General features: G+C 41.5%; 1 protein-coding gene across 2 annotated transcripts in view; it reads left to right on the top strand.

The window, feature by feature from the left end:
- The window catches only part of WSCD2 (WSC domain containing 2), a 237,435-nt gene that overhangs the window by 163,304 nt on the left and 56,770 nt on the right, over window positions 1-17,361 (top strand). Inside the window, exons 6-8 of one of the 2 annotated variants that reach the window (XM_075568128.1) lie at window positions 4,054-4,228; window positions 11,835-11,999; window positions 15,018-15,218. In XM_075568128.1, coding sequence (XP_075424243.1) covers window positions 4,054-4,228; window positions 11,835-11,999; window positions 15,018-15,218 — 541 coding nt within the window. Of the gene's footprint in view, window positions 1-4,053; window positions 4,229-11,834; window positions 12,000-15,017; window positions 15,869-17,361 lie in introns of those variants that run through there. The other variant, XM_075568127.1, reaches the window with a different exon arrangement.

The following is a 17,361-nucleotide window of genomic DNA, read 5'->3' as shown; positions in this document are numbered from 1 at the left end:
AATTACTAGGGACCTTTTACATATAGAGCCTATGTCTGTGTGATAAAGGAGTCATTTGGTTTCATCTTTTGATCAAAACATGATTCAAGCCGCCAAACTGGTCAAGGTAACCTCCGTTTAGCAGGTACCGGCACTGAATATGTAATTTCTTATTAAAACCCTTTGAGTGCCCGAGCCCCCCCAAGGGCGATCACGTAATGGCGGTGTCGCTGATTATGGGAACGGAAGACGAGTCCCTCGGTTCCATTCACCTGCCGGCTAGACCGCCATCTCTCCCTAGGAAAACATGCTGGAAGCCCATGATGCAGCCAGGGGACCCACAGAGGGTTAAAGGCAGGATACACCCCAATTAAAAAAACAAAATGTACTTTGAATGTTTTCATGTGAGGTAATAACTGTATGTGCTTAGTATATCAAGAGAGGACTGCATATATAAAAAAAAATATCTAAGTAATGGACTTCATAATACTCCCTGGAGGTAGGGTTGCCAGTTGTCCAGTATTGAACCGGACTGTCCTGTATTTGGTCCCGTAAAAAATTAGGTAATACTGGACATGTATGTGTATACCGGTATTACCTCTCTGGGCGTGTATGTGTATACCGGTATTACCTCTCTGGGCGTGTATGTGTATACCGGTATTACCTCTCTGGGCGTGTGTGTGTATACCGGTATTACCTCTCTGGGCGTGTACGTGTATACCGGTATTACCTCTCTGGGCGTGTATGTGTATACCGGTATTACCTCTCTGGACGTGTATGTGTATACCGGTATTACCTCTCTGGGCGTGTATGTGTATACCGGTATTACCTCTCTGGGTGTGTATGTGTATACCGGTATTACCTCTCTGGGCATGTATGTGTATATCGGTATTAACTCTCTGGGTTTGTATGTGTATACCGGTATTACCTCTCTGGGCGTGTATGTGTATACCGGTATTACCTCTCTGGGCGTGTATGTGTATACCGGTATTACCTCTCTGGGCGTGTATGTGTATACCGGTATTACCTCTCTGGGCATGTATATGTATACCGGTATCACCTCTCTGGGCGTGTACGTGTATACCGGTATTACCTCTCTGGGCGTGTACGTGTATACCGGTATTACCTCTCTGGGCATGTACGTGTATACCGGTATCACCTCTCTGGGCGTGTACGTGTATACCGGTATTACCTCTCTGGGCATGTACGTGTATACCGGTATTACCTCTCTGGGCATGTACGTGTATACCGGTATTACCTCTCTGGGCGTGTATGTGTATACCGGTATTACCTCTCTGGGCGTGTATGTGTATACCGGTATTACCTCTCTGGGCGTGTATGTGTATACCGGTATTACCTCTCTGGGCGTGTATGTGTATACCGGTATTACCTCTCTGGGCGTGTATGTGTATACCGGTATTACCTCTCTGGGCATGTATATGTATACCGGTATCACCTCTCTGGGCGTGTACGTGTATACCGGTATTACCTCTCTGGGCGTGTACGTGTATACCGGTATCACCTCTCTGGGCGTGTACGTGTATACCGGTATTACCTCTCTGGGCATGTACGTGTATACCGGTATTACCTCTCTGGGCGTGTATGTGTATACCGGTATTACCTCTCTGGGTGTGTATGTGTATACCGGTATTACCTCTCTGGACGTGTATGTGTATACCGGTATTACCTCTCTGGGCGTGTATGTGTATACCGGTATTACCTCTCTGGGTGTGTACGTGTATACCGGTATTACCTCTCTGGGCGTGTATGTGTATACCGGTATTACCTCTCTGGACGTGTATGTGTATACCGGTATTACCTCTCTGGGCGTGTATGTGTATACCGGTATTACCTCTCTGGGCATGTATGTGTATATCGGTATTAACTCTCGGGGTTTGTATGTGTATACTGGTATTACCTCTCTGGGCATGTATGTGTATGCAGGTATTACCTCTCTGGGCGTGTATGTGTATACCGGTATTACCTCTCTGGGCATGTATATGTATACCGGTATCACCTCTCTGGGCGTGTACGTGTATACCGGTATTACCTCTCTGGGCGTGTACGTGTATACCGCTTATCACCTCTCTGGGCGTGTACGTGTATACCGGTATTACCTCTCTGGGCATGTACGTGTATACCGGTATTACCTCTCTGGGCGTGTATGTGTATACCGGTATTACCTCTCTGGGCGTGTATGTGTATACCGGTATTACCTCTCTGGGCGTGTGTGTGTATACTGGTATTACCTCTCTGGGCGTGTATGTGTATACCGGTATTACCTCTCTGGGCGTGTATGTGTATACCGGTATTACCTCTTTGCGCGTGTATGTGTATACCGGTATTACCTCTCTGGACGTGTATGTGTATACCGGTATTACCTCTCTGGGCGTGTATGTGTATACCGGTATTACCTCTCTGGGCGTGTATGTGTATACCGGTATTACCTCTCTGGGCGTGTATGTGTATACCGGTATTACCTCTCTGGGTGTGTATGTGTATACCGGTATTACCTCTCTGGGCGTGTATGTGTATACCGGTATTACCTCTCTGGGCGTGTACGTGTATACCGCTTATCACCTCTCTGGGCGTGTACGTGTATACCGGTATTACCTCTCTGGGCGTGTATGTGTATACCGGTATTACGTCTCTGGGTGTGTATGTGTATACCGGTATTACCTCTCTGGGCGTGTATGTGTATACCGGTATTACCTCTCTGGGCGTGTATGTGTATACCGGTATTACCTCTCTCGGTGTGTATGTGTATACCGGTATTACCTCTTTGCGCGTGTATGTGTATACCGGTATTACCTCTCTGGACGTGTATGTGTATACCGGTATTACCTCTCTGGGCGTGTATGTGTATACCGGTATTACCTCTCTGGGCGTGTATGTGTATACCGGTATTACCTCTCTGGGTGTGTATGTGTATACCGGTATTACCTCTCTGGGCGTGTATGTGTATACCGGTATTACCTCTCTGGGCGTGTATGTGTATACCGGTATTACCTCTCTCGGTGTGTATGTGTATACCGGTATTACCTCTTTGCGCGTGTATGTGTATACCGGTATTACCTCTCTGGGCGTGTATGTGTTCTGTATAAATTTTCTATCCACCGGTCACGTTCCTATATGCCATGTATTACTCTGCCTTTTACAGGGACCATTTCATACAGCAGGAGAAGTGTTTTAAAAAAAAGTGTGGTGATTTAAAACAAATATTGGTATTGAGGAATGAATTACTTCAGCAGTGATGTACCACTAATGTTAGTTAGGTAGGCAGCTAGATCATTTAGTAACATTGTATTTCCGTTCCTCCATGGGCAGCTAAAGGTCAGGGGAAATGACACTGGTGTCTATGGTACCTGGAACTTCCTGTGTCATAAATGACATCACCAGAGAGGCAAAATGGCAGCCCCCTTTTCTACTTTTTTTTAATGTTTATACCTTCATAATGCTTTTTTTTTTTTTTTTTTTTTAAAGACAGACTTTTTAATAGAAAAGAGAACAATAGTTGATGAGTGTAGTCTGCCTTTTGAATAAATCTATGGGCCTTATTCTATATCCACCGAACAACTTTAATGGGGATTTTCAACCGAAAAAGGTCAAAAATGCAGTTTCGGTGGATACAGAATTATTATTCCCTTAAAGTTAGTGGGGAGGTTTAATAACGTTGTTCTGACAGCTTCTTTTAAGTATAAAACGAAAGTCTAAAGGGGTCGAGGTGGCCTTGAAAAAATGGTGATATTGGTTGCAAGCCTCTTTGTATCCAGATTAGGAAGGGGTAGGATTAGGAAGTCGTTCTACATTAAATATATCTCTACTTCTGTAAAAAGACAGTGGAGCTGTGAGTGCAAATAAAATAAAAAGTAACCAGTACTACTACAGTACTTTGGGTTGTATATAATAAAGTAATGTTACTGTGCACACCTTAGTACCGTTACGTTTTGACTGATCATTTGAAAACACAAATCACCGTCGAGTGCTGAAGTATCAGCTCTGACATGCAGCATTCCTCCCCTATTACCGGGGCAGACACCAAGTCCCTGTTCTAACGACTGTAACTTCCCACAGGAATACACATTGGCAGCCCTCGCAGGAACCGTCTGTCGCTGCGCTTTCCCCACGACTTATTTCACACTTCACGAGCGGGAAGACGAGCAGCTGTGTGCTCAGAAATGTACCGGGGAGGAATTCGAGAGCTGCGGCACATTGGATTACTTCATAGTTTATCAAACACAAGTACAAGGTAAGTTTCCCGGCTTTTCATCACCGCTCTGACATACCAGCCAACCGTTTACGTTAATATTAGCTCTACCCATACGTCATTAATCATCCAATAAATGTATCTTTTGTTTTCACTACAGCTTCAGCATCTAAATATATTTTTTTCTACAGAAAAATGGTGTCCTCAGTGTACATATTCTGTGTTCATCGTGTGTCAATCCCTCATTTATTTTATCTTGTCAGCCTTATGTTTGCCATTTATTTCCAAGAGATGTTGTATGCTTTCAATGATTTGCCTCTTTGGCTTAAATACTGGTATAATATCCCTTTGCTCAATGCTACTGTAATAGAGCCTAATATACTTTGCAAACATAATGCACAGTGCAGGCCCCTTCATCACAAAGACGAGGATATATATTACACTTAAGGACTTGTGCCAATAAAATGATGCTAAGAGACATTTTTAACCTGTATCAAGGTACTTTGCATCAGTTCTGACTGCTTTATACCCCATTGTGACAGAGCGGCCTGTAGGCGAGGTCAGTAAGAAGCTAAGACAGTAGGTAAAGCTTAACGGTAGTGGTTTATTCTCACAAAACAACTACACATTAAGTGCACTGTCCCTTTAAGCAAAACCAAAACATAAAATAAAATCCGATTCCCTTTAGGGAAATTAACTAACTTTACCGTAGCCCTTTCTAACAGGGCCGCCAGCTAAGCTGGTTATTAGCCAAAAACCCTATGCTGCAATACCCCAGTCCAACAAGAAATATACAGTCCTTATGTAAAATAAAGATATATAAAGTTCTTATCTGGTGTTGCAGGGGATTCCTTTCCTGGGTTTCTATGTAGCTCCTTCAGCAAGCCAGAAACGCCGGTTTCGGGGAGCAGGCTGTGTCCAGCCCGTAGTAATGGTTATCCTGGGTGTGGGTGTCCCAGCTGGACCCCGCAGTCTTGTTCCTGCAGTCCTAGGGTCCAGAACAACCAGGGTCTCTCATGGTTGGGAGAAGCCTCTCTAGTCTCTACCCACCTGAGAGGGAGGGGGGGCGGGGAGATGTTCCGGCAGTGAGGGGAGATGTGCCAGCAGCCGGGGGAGGGGGAGGAGGGGACAGGGAGATGTGCCGGCAGCGAGGGGAGATGCGGCAGAAGCCGGGTACAAAAGTTAGTATATGTGTATATATGTGTGTGTTTATATATATATACCTGAATAATTGTGGTGAATACCTAGTCTAGTCTCAAACCAGCTTCGCCAGGACAACCAATCTCACACTGATGATACCCATCAAGGTTGAAACATGTCTGTAAGTGGGTTTAATGGCTTTGCATCTCATCCCAGCCTCTGTCTAAAAGCTGTGTTTAAAACAGCATGCATTGGCTTGAGGATCTGCTTGTGTAATACGAGCTTGAGACAAAAGGTGGCACTGAGTGCTCATTTGCATGTCATTTCCCAGAATCCCTTGCTGCAGTGGAAGCGCTGTATGCTGGGCGATAATGGGGAAAGACAGGGTTGCAGACCTGTCTAAGACATGCAAATGAACATACAGTAATATTTACAGTTTACAGTTGAGGGTTGCCATACTCAAAGGTAATCTTAAAACCCCGAAAGAGAGACGGTTGCATGAATACAAATTTATGCAACTGTTCGGGACACTTAGCAGTGGCCTAAATAGAGATCGAAATTTTATGAGTCATTACTGACAGTAGTGAACTCTCGTCCCATAAGCGCTAAAGGCCATGTCTGTACATACTGTGCTATATGTATGCACACACAGCTGTCTCTCACACATACTAATACTCCTTGTTTTTTCATCCCTATACACCAATAGGGACCACTAAGTATCCACACACACTTTTAGTTGTGCTACAAACTCTCACATTTCCACACCCACCCACACCATTTATATCCACTCCCACTCCACACACACCTTGTGTAAAGCACTGTATATACTGTGGGCTCTCCATTCATTTTTATTCACACTGATACACATACACACTCTTTCTTCACTTGCTTTCTGTAACCATTTAACACCTCTAGCCATAATACACATCCACACCGGGGGAAGGAACAGCACAGATAACATTCCAAGAGACACTGTTTTTAAGTATACCTTTTGCTTCATTCATTGTAACATCGCCGGAAGAAGAGATCAGTGTATCTCGAAAGCTCGCACAAATAAAAGCATTTCGTTAGCCACAGAGCGGTATCATCTATTTATTTTTTGATTATATATATATATATAGATAGATATCTATAGATATATCTCTATCTATCTCTATATATAGATATATATCTATATAGATATAGATAGATATATATATCTATCTAGATAGATATCTATCTAGATAGATAAATATATACTGTGCATACCCAGTTAACCAACCCCACACTGATGAGACCCATTAAGGTCGAAACAGCTGTCTGTGGGTGGGTTTTCTGGGTACTGTATGCACCTTAACCCTGGCTGTGCTCAAAGCTGTGACCATGCAGCAAGCTTAAGCCTATAGGGAACCATGTTAAAAATGGTTTTTGAAGCAAAAAGTGGCACTGTGTGCTCATTTGCATGTCATTTCCCAGATTCCCTTGCTGCAGTGGAAGTGCTGTGTGCTGGGTGATAATGGTGAAAGGCGGGGTTGTAGACCTGCCTAAGACATGCAGATGAGCTTACAGTATATTTACATTTATTTATATATCTATATCAAGAACAAATTGAAATGGCGGGTAGCCATAAAAAAAAACAAGTTAATATAGTGTGTGGCTAAAGTTGGACAATTCTGCTCACATTTATGACCCTGAAACTTCCTTAGGAATATTTGAGAACTTTTGAAACTGTTTTTTTATCTCTTGTGTGGGGAGTTAAAATTATTAGACGGTGGTCTCCATCCTTCCAGAAATACAAATCCAGGTCACTGTTTTGTTAGAATTTACTAGAGTGCTGTTGAGGTATGATGAAAAAAAGAACAAAACCCTGCAAATCTTTAGCTATTTCTAATATTTTATTACAATTGGGATTTTAGTTACATATTTTGTTCAAAGTAGGATGAGCTTGCACACCAGGCCAAGGTAACTGCAGGCCAGGCAAGTCCTAACTTCTAATGTAATCCTTTTTTTTTTACCTCTGAGCTGAGTTCCTCCTGCTTCTCTCTTTCTGTTTCACGGAGGAAGACTCCGACTTGTAAATCTAAATGTCATTTATACCTCGCCGTTAGCAGATCGCCTGGGAGAAGGTGGGTGGGGAGATAAAGCCATTACCAGCTGGCCACCATCCTTTCAGAAATATCCGGCTCCTTGCTGCTCACCCAGTCCAAAAATACCTGGGAGTAGAGGCCCCCCCAATTACCAAATCTATAAGCAAACGCGACGTCCAGCTGGCCTGTCCCTATCGCTAAATCAACAATCAGAGAGAGTGAGGAGACTTACGAGGTTTACCGTCAGTCAAGAGGCTTCTCAGAGCCGCTTGAAACAGCACATTTTGTATCCACTTCAATAGCTTGAAAGGGAAGGAGACAGAAGATGATGTGATTAGAATGTCGGAGAGCACAGTGAATAGAAGACCTGCAGAATGTTGTAGTAGAAATTCACACACTGGGCAGTCATCAAGTCCTGAAAGCACGTGGTCCACATGGAATCAGCATTTAGGCCCATATTTACTAAGCAATGCTACTCCATAAGACACCTTCCAGCACAGTTGAGTAAATACGGCCCATTAAGACCTATTCATGTGAATGAGCTTTATGAGGTCTTCCGACACAGAAGGTGTCTCATGCAGTAACACCGCTAAGTGCTGTAAATATGGCCCTTTGTGACCCGCTCACTTGTTTGGGGTCGTAAGGTGCATTCCAGCAGAGAATGTGTCCTACAGAGGAGCACTTCATAGTAAATATAGCCGTTAATCCCTTCAGTGCCATTAATATACTGCTGGCCGTGTTTGCAGGAAAAGGGCTCAATCCGCGAACAACTTTTTCAGGGCCGCTTATTATGGCCTATTCTGTGCAGAATTGCTGTATATACTGTAGTAACTCAGCGCTGTATAGTTCTTAATGTACAGCATTATAACTCAGCCCTGATAACCAAATGTATGGACTTACTGCATTATATATATATATGTATGTATATACACACACACACACAAACACACAAATACACAAACACACAAACAAACACACACACACACACAAACACACACACACACACACACACACACACACACACACACATACAATTCGTTAAGTTATGGTGGGTAAAAAAAGTGACAAAAATCCTCCACAGTAAAGCATATAGCAAATTGAAATATTACTGTGTGCTCATTTGCATGTCTTAGACAGGTTTGCTACCTTTGTCACCCAGCACACAGTGCTTCCACTGCAGCAAGGGATTTGGGGAAATGACATGCAAATGAGAACACAGTGCCACCTTTTGCTTCAAAACCATATAACATGCAAATGAGCACACAATGTGCCACCACAATGGTGTGGCCATTTGCATGTAATTTCCCAGAATCCCTTGCTGCAGTGGAAGCACTGTATGCTAGGTGATAATGGTGAAAGGCAGGGTTGCAGACCTGTCTAAGATGTGAATGTGCTCACAAGTGATGTTCTTTATTGGATGTATATATATATGATTCGTTAAAACTTGGCTTGTTGGTCTCGATCCACTCAATTGCCCCTATTCAATATGATCTGAAGTGGCTTTTCCTGGAAAGCTCTGAACTCAAAGCTTCCCTGACATGGAAAACCAGCCTCAGGACCCTATCTACTTTATACAGAAGGAAACTTAATTGTCATCATTAGCAAGCATACAGAATCATCACAATTGTGTAGTTGCTGCAGAATTTTCATGTAGGCTGCTTTACAATGAAGGTATCCAATTTTGCTTACATTCCGAACAAGTGCCCTCTCACGAGGTGTCAATCCTGTTCTGTCTTCTTGCTATCTTACGGTATCTGTTTACTTGCAAACTACAGAACCTATTTCACTGCCAGAGAGTATAAATCCCCAGCTTGGTTTCACATTGGTTGTGAATATAAACATATTTACTCCAGCCTGAAATAGCAAACACATTTATTTCCATTTAGTAACCATTGTGAAGAACCTCAGACCCCTTGCTTTAATACTCTGAGCATTGCAATTTGTTGTGTTCTTGTTTTGCAATGGGATTCACAGTTGGAAGTGAAGGGGGGAGGCAGCCATGTGATTTGGTTAATGTCATAGTAGAGTATGTTTAGTTTGACTGATTACATAAAATCCTTATGGCAATGAAAACCAACACCCATAATATCCACGAACCAATATCCCACACGTGTTTTTGTAGGAACTGTTATTCTTCTTTCAATCTCACTGAAATATTGCAATGACACAATCAATATCCCTACAGTATAAGCCAACACTTGTACTTCTGTGTTATGTATAAAGTATAAAGACTGAGGCTCCAGGCCACACAAGGCTTTGGGGGGCACAAATGCATTTACACACGTTTTGGTTGCTCCAAACTCCATGCCTTGAGGTTAGGATTGATAACCATGAATCTAGAACATTTCCTTGGACTGATTGCATAAATCCTCCTAGTAAAGTGAATGTTTCAGTGGAATTTACAGCATTACCTACATATTCACTAAAACTTTGGCTATAACTAGATACATATTTATATCGTAAACCAACACTTCTGACCTGTCCTGTTATGGTAAGGATCCAATTCTCTCTCTGGGTGTGTGTGTGTGTGTGTGTGTGTGTGTGTCCACCTTTTTTAACTGGATGGGAAGCAGGGGGTCCCCATGGTTCCTGAGATATATTTAGGAAAATGTGCCACTGCTACTTCCTTGTATTTAAATCCCCCGCATCGTCAGCCAATAGGAAGCCGCGACAGATGACATTTGTGGCTTCTTACTGGCCTGGGTCATGCGTGAGATTTAAACCTCCATTTTCATTCCTCTGGAGGAGACGTATCGGCGCTAACTTCAACCGGAACCAGGTTTCCTGGAGTTGAAACGAGAATGTTTCAGTCCTGGGGACAACCTGTGTCCCCCCCATGTGCAAAACAAATAAAAAAAGGGGCAGGGGGAGGTGTTAAAGATTGAGTAGGAAGAACTGAACCTTTAATGATGATCGATGAAGACAAATGTGTACCCATAATCACTTACCTATTTTTATTTTCACTACTTGTCAGTCATATGAGACAAGACTTTTATGTTACTGGAAACCACTAACTATCACAATGTTAGATTGGTGAGAAGTGTTGGTTATAAAGCCCCCAGGTGGCAGGCAAACACAGAAATATGTTTCGAAAAGCAGATTGAGGAACTAAGTTAGTTCATACAAAACATTTGTCAGAAATATTTGTAAGAGACTTGAAGGGTCAGAGAGAATATTTGAAACATCAGTTAAGCCAATGAAAGAATAATTCATACCCAAAAAGTGTTTCTGTAGCTTCAGTTCTATACATTGTAAACGAGAAGGTTGCATATTTGTTGTAGGTTGTGATATCTTTTGGACGACCAACTTTAGTATTCTTCATAGATGAAATTACAGTGAATTGAGCTTTCCAAACCTCAAAGCTTTATTCTTCAATTGTACCTTCTTCAGGAATAACCTGTGAGATTTCGAACGCTCGGTAATCTATAATGTCATCTATGAAGAACCGTTACTTTATTCACTTAAAATGTATCCAAACTTATAACAAATCCACATTTCTCCAAGACCAATATGGCTGGTAGGGCTTTGAACCACACCAGAGAGTTGACATTATAATGCAAAACCCATAAGAAGATCTATGTACACGTACGTTATTTCATATTTTTCTGTGCTTGGGGTATGGCGGCAGTGGGGTGTCACCAGACATCCAGCATATCCGTGTCATGTGATCACTCCTCGAGCGATCACGTAATGCAGACAGTGACTGGATCGCAAGCTGGAAACGGAAGTGGAGAAAGCTCAAACTGGCTGCTCCAACAGTCGTCAGCCCATCACGCCTTAGAAAATGTACCTTTTCCTATGACTTACCATTATACCTCAAAAGGCACGTGGCATGCCAGGGCCCACACCGTACTATGAACCTCAAAGGGCACCTGACATGCCAGGGTCCACACCGTACCATGTATGGTACCTCAAAAGGCACTGAAAATGATAGCATTCAATATGCTAAAATAACTTTTCTTTCTCCGCCCCTTGTAATCCCTTGGACCAGCTTTATTTGTTCTCAAATTTGCCCATAACGTTTTTGTTTTTTTTTAAGAAATTGTTCTTTCACAGAGAACATTTATCTACTGCCAGTAATTCATTTGGGTCTCATAATTATTCCCCAAAACGTTTCCATCTGTGCAAGTAAAAGATTAATTTAGTTTTTCTATGTTATGGGGCACTACAGTAGTGTTCTATTCTCACAATGTCATAAAGATATGCCTCCTCTTCTGCTTAGGTCCTTCTGTGAATATTAGTGATATGCAGATATTCCACCCCACATCCACATATTTATATACAGTATCTCTGTCGCTATTGCCTTACAGAAAGCTCTGCCTATCCCTTTCCCTGGTATTCTTTCCATCTTGGATCAACCTTTCCTACAATTTTTTTATAATTAAGTTTATGATTATATATGTTTCCAACCAAAGAAAATGCTTGTTATCCGTTTATTACAGATAACCGATGTATGGACAGAAGGTTTTTACCATCTCGTTCTAAACAGCTTATAGCTCTGGCAAGCTTTCCCGGTGCAGGGAACACTTGGGCCCGCCATCTAATTGAACTGGCTACTGGCTTTTATACCGGCAGCTACTACTTTGATGGATCTCTGTATAATAAAGGTGGGTCGCAGCATGTTTTTTGTAAGCACACATTTGCTTAGCAGTAAGAATAACTACATGGGTTGCTCAGCTTTTAACTTCACTTCAAGCGATCATCTGCTTGGGCCGTTACGAGTTGAGTAATAAGGCAATGTATCGTGAAAAAAACAATGTGTCCATACCCTTTAAAGTTTAAAGTCTACAAAAAAAGACCAGCACAAAAAAAAAATCAATCACTTGAAACGAAGAAATAGGGTGAAAATCACTATGCAAAGTGAGGATAAAAAATATATATTAGTTAAGATATGTATATGTATATATAAAGTGCAACAAATGGAAAAAATATGATATACTGTATATAGTGAAGCTTCTATTAAATAATATAATAAATAGCGTCCCGGGAAGTAACACAAGAGTTTCCCAAACCTTCAAACAGTACGAAGCAGCAAATTCCAAACGGCAAACACCCCCAGCGTAGAAAAGAAGAGAAAATATATTGTAATATGTAAAACGGAGTGAAATGGTGTAAAACGGAGTTAATCCCACGCACATGGTACCTTTCCTATTGCATTATAGTATATAAATGTTATTATACTGTTTCTGCTCTTTTTCTGCATTACACACACCTGGGGCGGCCTCATTGAAGACCCTGAATTTCTCCCACATCTTACGAACATGACTAATTCGAACCCCATGTGAATGAGATGAACCCCCTTCCCCAGCATGTCACAGTGTTTTTTTTACATATTACACTATATTTTCTCTTTTTTATACCCTGGGGTTGTCTGATTTTTAGGAATGTGCTGCTTTATATCATTTAAAGTACCTGCCAATTGCATGCAAACAAATAACAAGATCACATCTGAAATTGGGACCAAATAACTATTGTTTTCATATTATTATATTCATATTTTTTTTTTGATTATGTTATACGTGTTATTTCACTGTTCTAGTAGAAACACAGCTGTCTGTATTATGTGATTACTATAATAATCAGCTATTGTTTTGTTGCATCATCTAACAAGTGTTAATGTTTCTGTAGTGTCCAATCTATGTTGGGTGTGTGCTGTGCTATATACTATACATTGTAGCAGAATAAGAACAATATAGAATAGTTGCACTGAACAGTTTACAGTTCCCTTATTAACTTAGGGCACATGGAGGTGGCTTTTGCTGTAGATATATTTCCTATTGCAGAGGCCATTAACTTAGCGGGTAATTCTATATTCTCTGAAGTGGCCGTTCAGGCCATTTTTCGGCCAAGAAATACCCATTGACTACAACGGAGATTTCCATCTGAAAGCGGCCCGATTTGCCACTTTCAGACAATATAAAATAACACTGAACCCCATCCCTACTTACAGTATACACGAAGCCACCTCAGAGTTGACTTGAAAAGTCGTGTTTGTATAAGCAACGTTTATGGCTCACAGTTAAATGATCGGACCCTGCAGGTATTCCTAGTTTATGTTTTACCGACTCAGGCTTCAGGGCGCACTGTAATTCCGCCTATGGCTGCTTTATCGCGAGGTTATGGCCACCACGCTGTAAAGCTCAATCTATTTGAAGTAGCAATCCACCCCACACCTGGTATATAGTATTTTAGTGGATCTGTGGCGTTCCGCTGATCTCGGCTGTGGTGCTCCCAGCTCCGGGACCCCCGTGTCCAGTACGTCTGAACTCTCTGACATTTTGTGTCCACTGGGCAAGTATTCTTGGTCATTGCACAAAAGCGTCATATCTCGAGAACCAGGGGAGTCGTCTCCGAGGCACCAACCGGTTCAGGTAATTCAATTGCGCTTAACTTCCCTGAAATGGACAAGCAACGTCCCGACATATTGAATAGTGGCCGCACTTCATCATATATGCGATTTCATGGCAGAGAAAGTATACAGAGTTCTGGGAATCGCTGTATGAACCGCACATTTCCTCATTTTTTTTCTGTTATCACTGAATTGTTGCCTTTCTAATCAATCACTATGAGCACCCAAAACACCTTGTATTCAAGGATCTTTACCTGCAATCCCCTTGAATCCTAGGTCTTGATTACATCTATTCATTAGAAACCATTTCTGCATTCTTCATATTCCACAATGAGATGATGATTTGAAATATTTTCTTCTGCTCGAGAAATGTCAAGCGCTATTTCATGTTTATTCAGGGATTTCTGCTCATTTGACTAGGCAACAATGTATCTAGGCAACTATTAGATTAGCCACCTTGCTGCTACTGTATATTGCCTGGCATAACTCAGAAAAACAAATTACACATCTATAATTGATGTAATACAGCTACTTACATCTTATGTTTCCCCTGGCTAGAATCATTTGCTTAAAGATTGTTTGTTTATTTGGACATGAAGCGTCTCTTTCTGTTTCACGGAGGACTTTGGGTCATTGATATAGAATTGGAATCTGTCACCAGAGACAATTTCATCTGGAGCTCAAATGGATATGTACAAAATGAGCTTGAAAAAAATAAAACACCAATGCAATTGCCTTTTTCCTGAGGTAGCAACAATATATAAGGCAGACAGAACAAAAGCACATTACAGCTTCCTCTGAATGAGCAGAACATCTTTATAATTCCACATGAACTATTGTGAAAGAAACCAACACAAGATTGAATAAGTACTCTAAGATGACTTGACAAATGGCCACTGTGTTATTTCCTTCATTGCAAAATGTTCAATTTTCAAAGCATACTGTTAAAAAAAAATAGCATTTCTATTATAGACTTCTAGGAATACTCCATAAAACATGAAGTTATTATTAACTAGTGATCTAAAATCAACTGCACCCATTGTATGCCATTCTCTTCAATGTACATTTTCTTACTGTAAGTTCTTTATAATTTGACTAATATAAATATAGCATATTCATGTCAGAATATATACTAAACATGGTCAAATAGAATGACTTTATCATGTTATTGGAGTACTTCTGTATTATCCAATGTGTGCATTATATGTACAGTACATTTGCTATTACTGTATGTTTGCTAAAACTGTGTCGGTTTCCACACCTTACAATTCTTAAGGCTTTAAAGGAGAACGAGACTATTGGCGAAATGGAAGGACAGTTTGCATTAAGACTCATGAAAGTGGCAAGAAGGAGATCGAAGCTTTTGATTCGGCCGTGTTACTCATTCGGAGCCCTTACAAAGCACTGATGGCGGAATTTAATCGGAAGTATGGCGGTCATGTTGGGTTTGCATCTCAGGCTCACTGGAAAGGAAAAGGTATTTCTGATTGTGCTGTGTGGGAAGCAAGGCGTGTGACATCAGGACCCAGCAGAACCAAATGCCAAAAGCAAATCCAAAAACAGAACCCTTAAGATTTTTAGAACCAACACCAGAACACGAGGCAGAAGGCCCATTTTTAGCTGTTTCTTGCTGCATCTTTGTAAATTATTTTCAGCTTTGTAATCTTAGTTTCCTAATTGCTTCTACGATTTTATACTTATTGTAAGCATTTTTATGCTTAATTAGGCTATTTCAGCATTATCCTGTTTAAGTTTTTCTCCATCACTTGGTAAAAATCCCAACCCAAACAAATTGAGATTTGGAAAAAACCAGAACCAAAAGATTGCAACCCCATTGAAAACGCGATAAATGTTTACACCCAAATCCAGAAACAAATTAAAGTGTATATTCTCTCTGGGCCTTTTTCCACAGTATATTTGCCAAAGTGGTTGATTCGGCGCCTTATCGAGCAAAATGTTGTCTGAAAAGGACCAATTGGTTTCTTCGGTGGATATAAAATAAGCTCATCAGTGTCAGCCGCCATGTTTTCTAATTATGGTCATTTTTATAGGGGTCAGTGAATATTCCGGTTATCAATCCCTAGCTTTCAGAAATGTATGCTGCCCCCTCTGGTACAAAATAAGTTGTGCATATTAATGAACATACTGTGTACTAATGGCCATGAGTTAATTTGACCTCATTTAACTCTTTCATGTCAGAGGGGTCTGTGATTCATTGTAAACCAATGGACACATTTCCTTTAATAAAGAGGAAGCAGAATAAAGGCAAGAAGCCATTTAAAAAAAAACAATGGAAATATCCAGATGTTCTAAATAGAGTTTCAAATTCCTCATGAGAGTAGAAACCTTTTGCAAATTCTGTTGTGTGTGTATATATAATTTTATTAATATTACGCCGGCTTGTTCTTTTGCAGGGTTTTCGCGGAGCCTCTTACCTGGTCCGGTGCAGCATCTCTTCCTCAGACGTCACAGCGTCACGTTATTATGGCAACGTGAACAATGTGTTGCGGTGACGCCATGTGACATCACGGCGCCATGTTAACGGGACCGTGAAAGAGGAGATGCCGCCGGACAGGTAAGAGACAGTTACAGGGGCCCCACGCTCTCCTGGCAATCAGCTTTATTGTTGTGGAAAGAGCGCGGGGTCTCTATAACCGCGGGGCTCGGTGCGATGGCACAGACGGCACCGCCATCACACCGGCCCTGGCGCCCAGTATGTACGCAGCACTTTACAACATTACAACAGGACTTAAATAATGTACATTACAAACAATGAAAATAAGAGCAAATGACAACATAAGGCTAAAGCAGGCCTGCCCCAGGGAGCTAACACTCTAAGTGTTATGTTGGGAGGATAACGGACACATTGTGTCGTATTATATATTCTTTTCCGCGCTTATTCACATGGTCTTTCATTAAACAATCAATGGCGCATCCGTCGTAATCATTACTATATCAGCATCTTTTATTACATTTAAGGAAGACTATTTTATAGATTTGCTTATATTACATTCAAATGTAAGAATAATACCTCTGACATCAACATTTACTCGCGCTGTGCACTCAGTGTAAGGTATATTACTGCTACAATATTACTATACCAATAACCAATAACCAATTCAATGTTCCTGTTGCCGTCACTCTTGGAATCCTCCGTTTGTAGGGTTGCCAGGTGGCTTGTCCAAAAATACTGGACACCCACGCCCCCCGAACACATATAAAAAATACCCCCACGCCCCACAAATGCATATAAAAAAAATACCCCCAAGCCCCAGAATACATTTAAAAAAATACCCACCTCCCCCCAAATACATTTAAAAAATACCCCCACCTCCCCCCAAATACATTTAAAAAATACCCCCACCTCCCCCAAATACATAAAAAAAAATACCCCCACCTCCCCCCAAATACATTTAAAAAATACCCCCACCTCCCCCAAATACATAAAAAAAAAATACCCCCACCTCCCCAATACAATACACCTCCCTGGGGCGGGCGGGGGGGGGGGGGGGGGGCGGAGAAGAGAGAGAGAGAGACCAGTGAACACACCTGAGATACAATATCTAGGAAATACGTCCTATTTGCATACTTTTCTTATTTTGCCGCTGTCTTGGTGCGTT

Source organism: Ascaphus truei, chromosome 13, assembly GCF_040206685.1.
Source record: "Ascaphus truei isolate aAscTru1 chromosome 13, aAscTru1.hap1, whole genome shotgun sequence".
NCBI lineage: Eukaryota > Metazoa > Chordata > Amphibia > Anura > Ascaphidae > Ascaphus > Ascaphus truei.
Note: the sequence above shows the minus strand (reverse complement) of the source record. Positions and strands in the feature narration are given on the sequence as shown.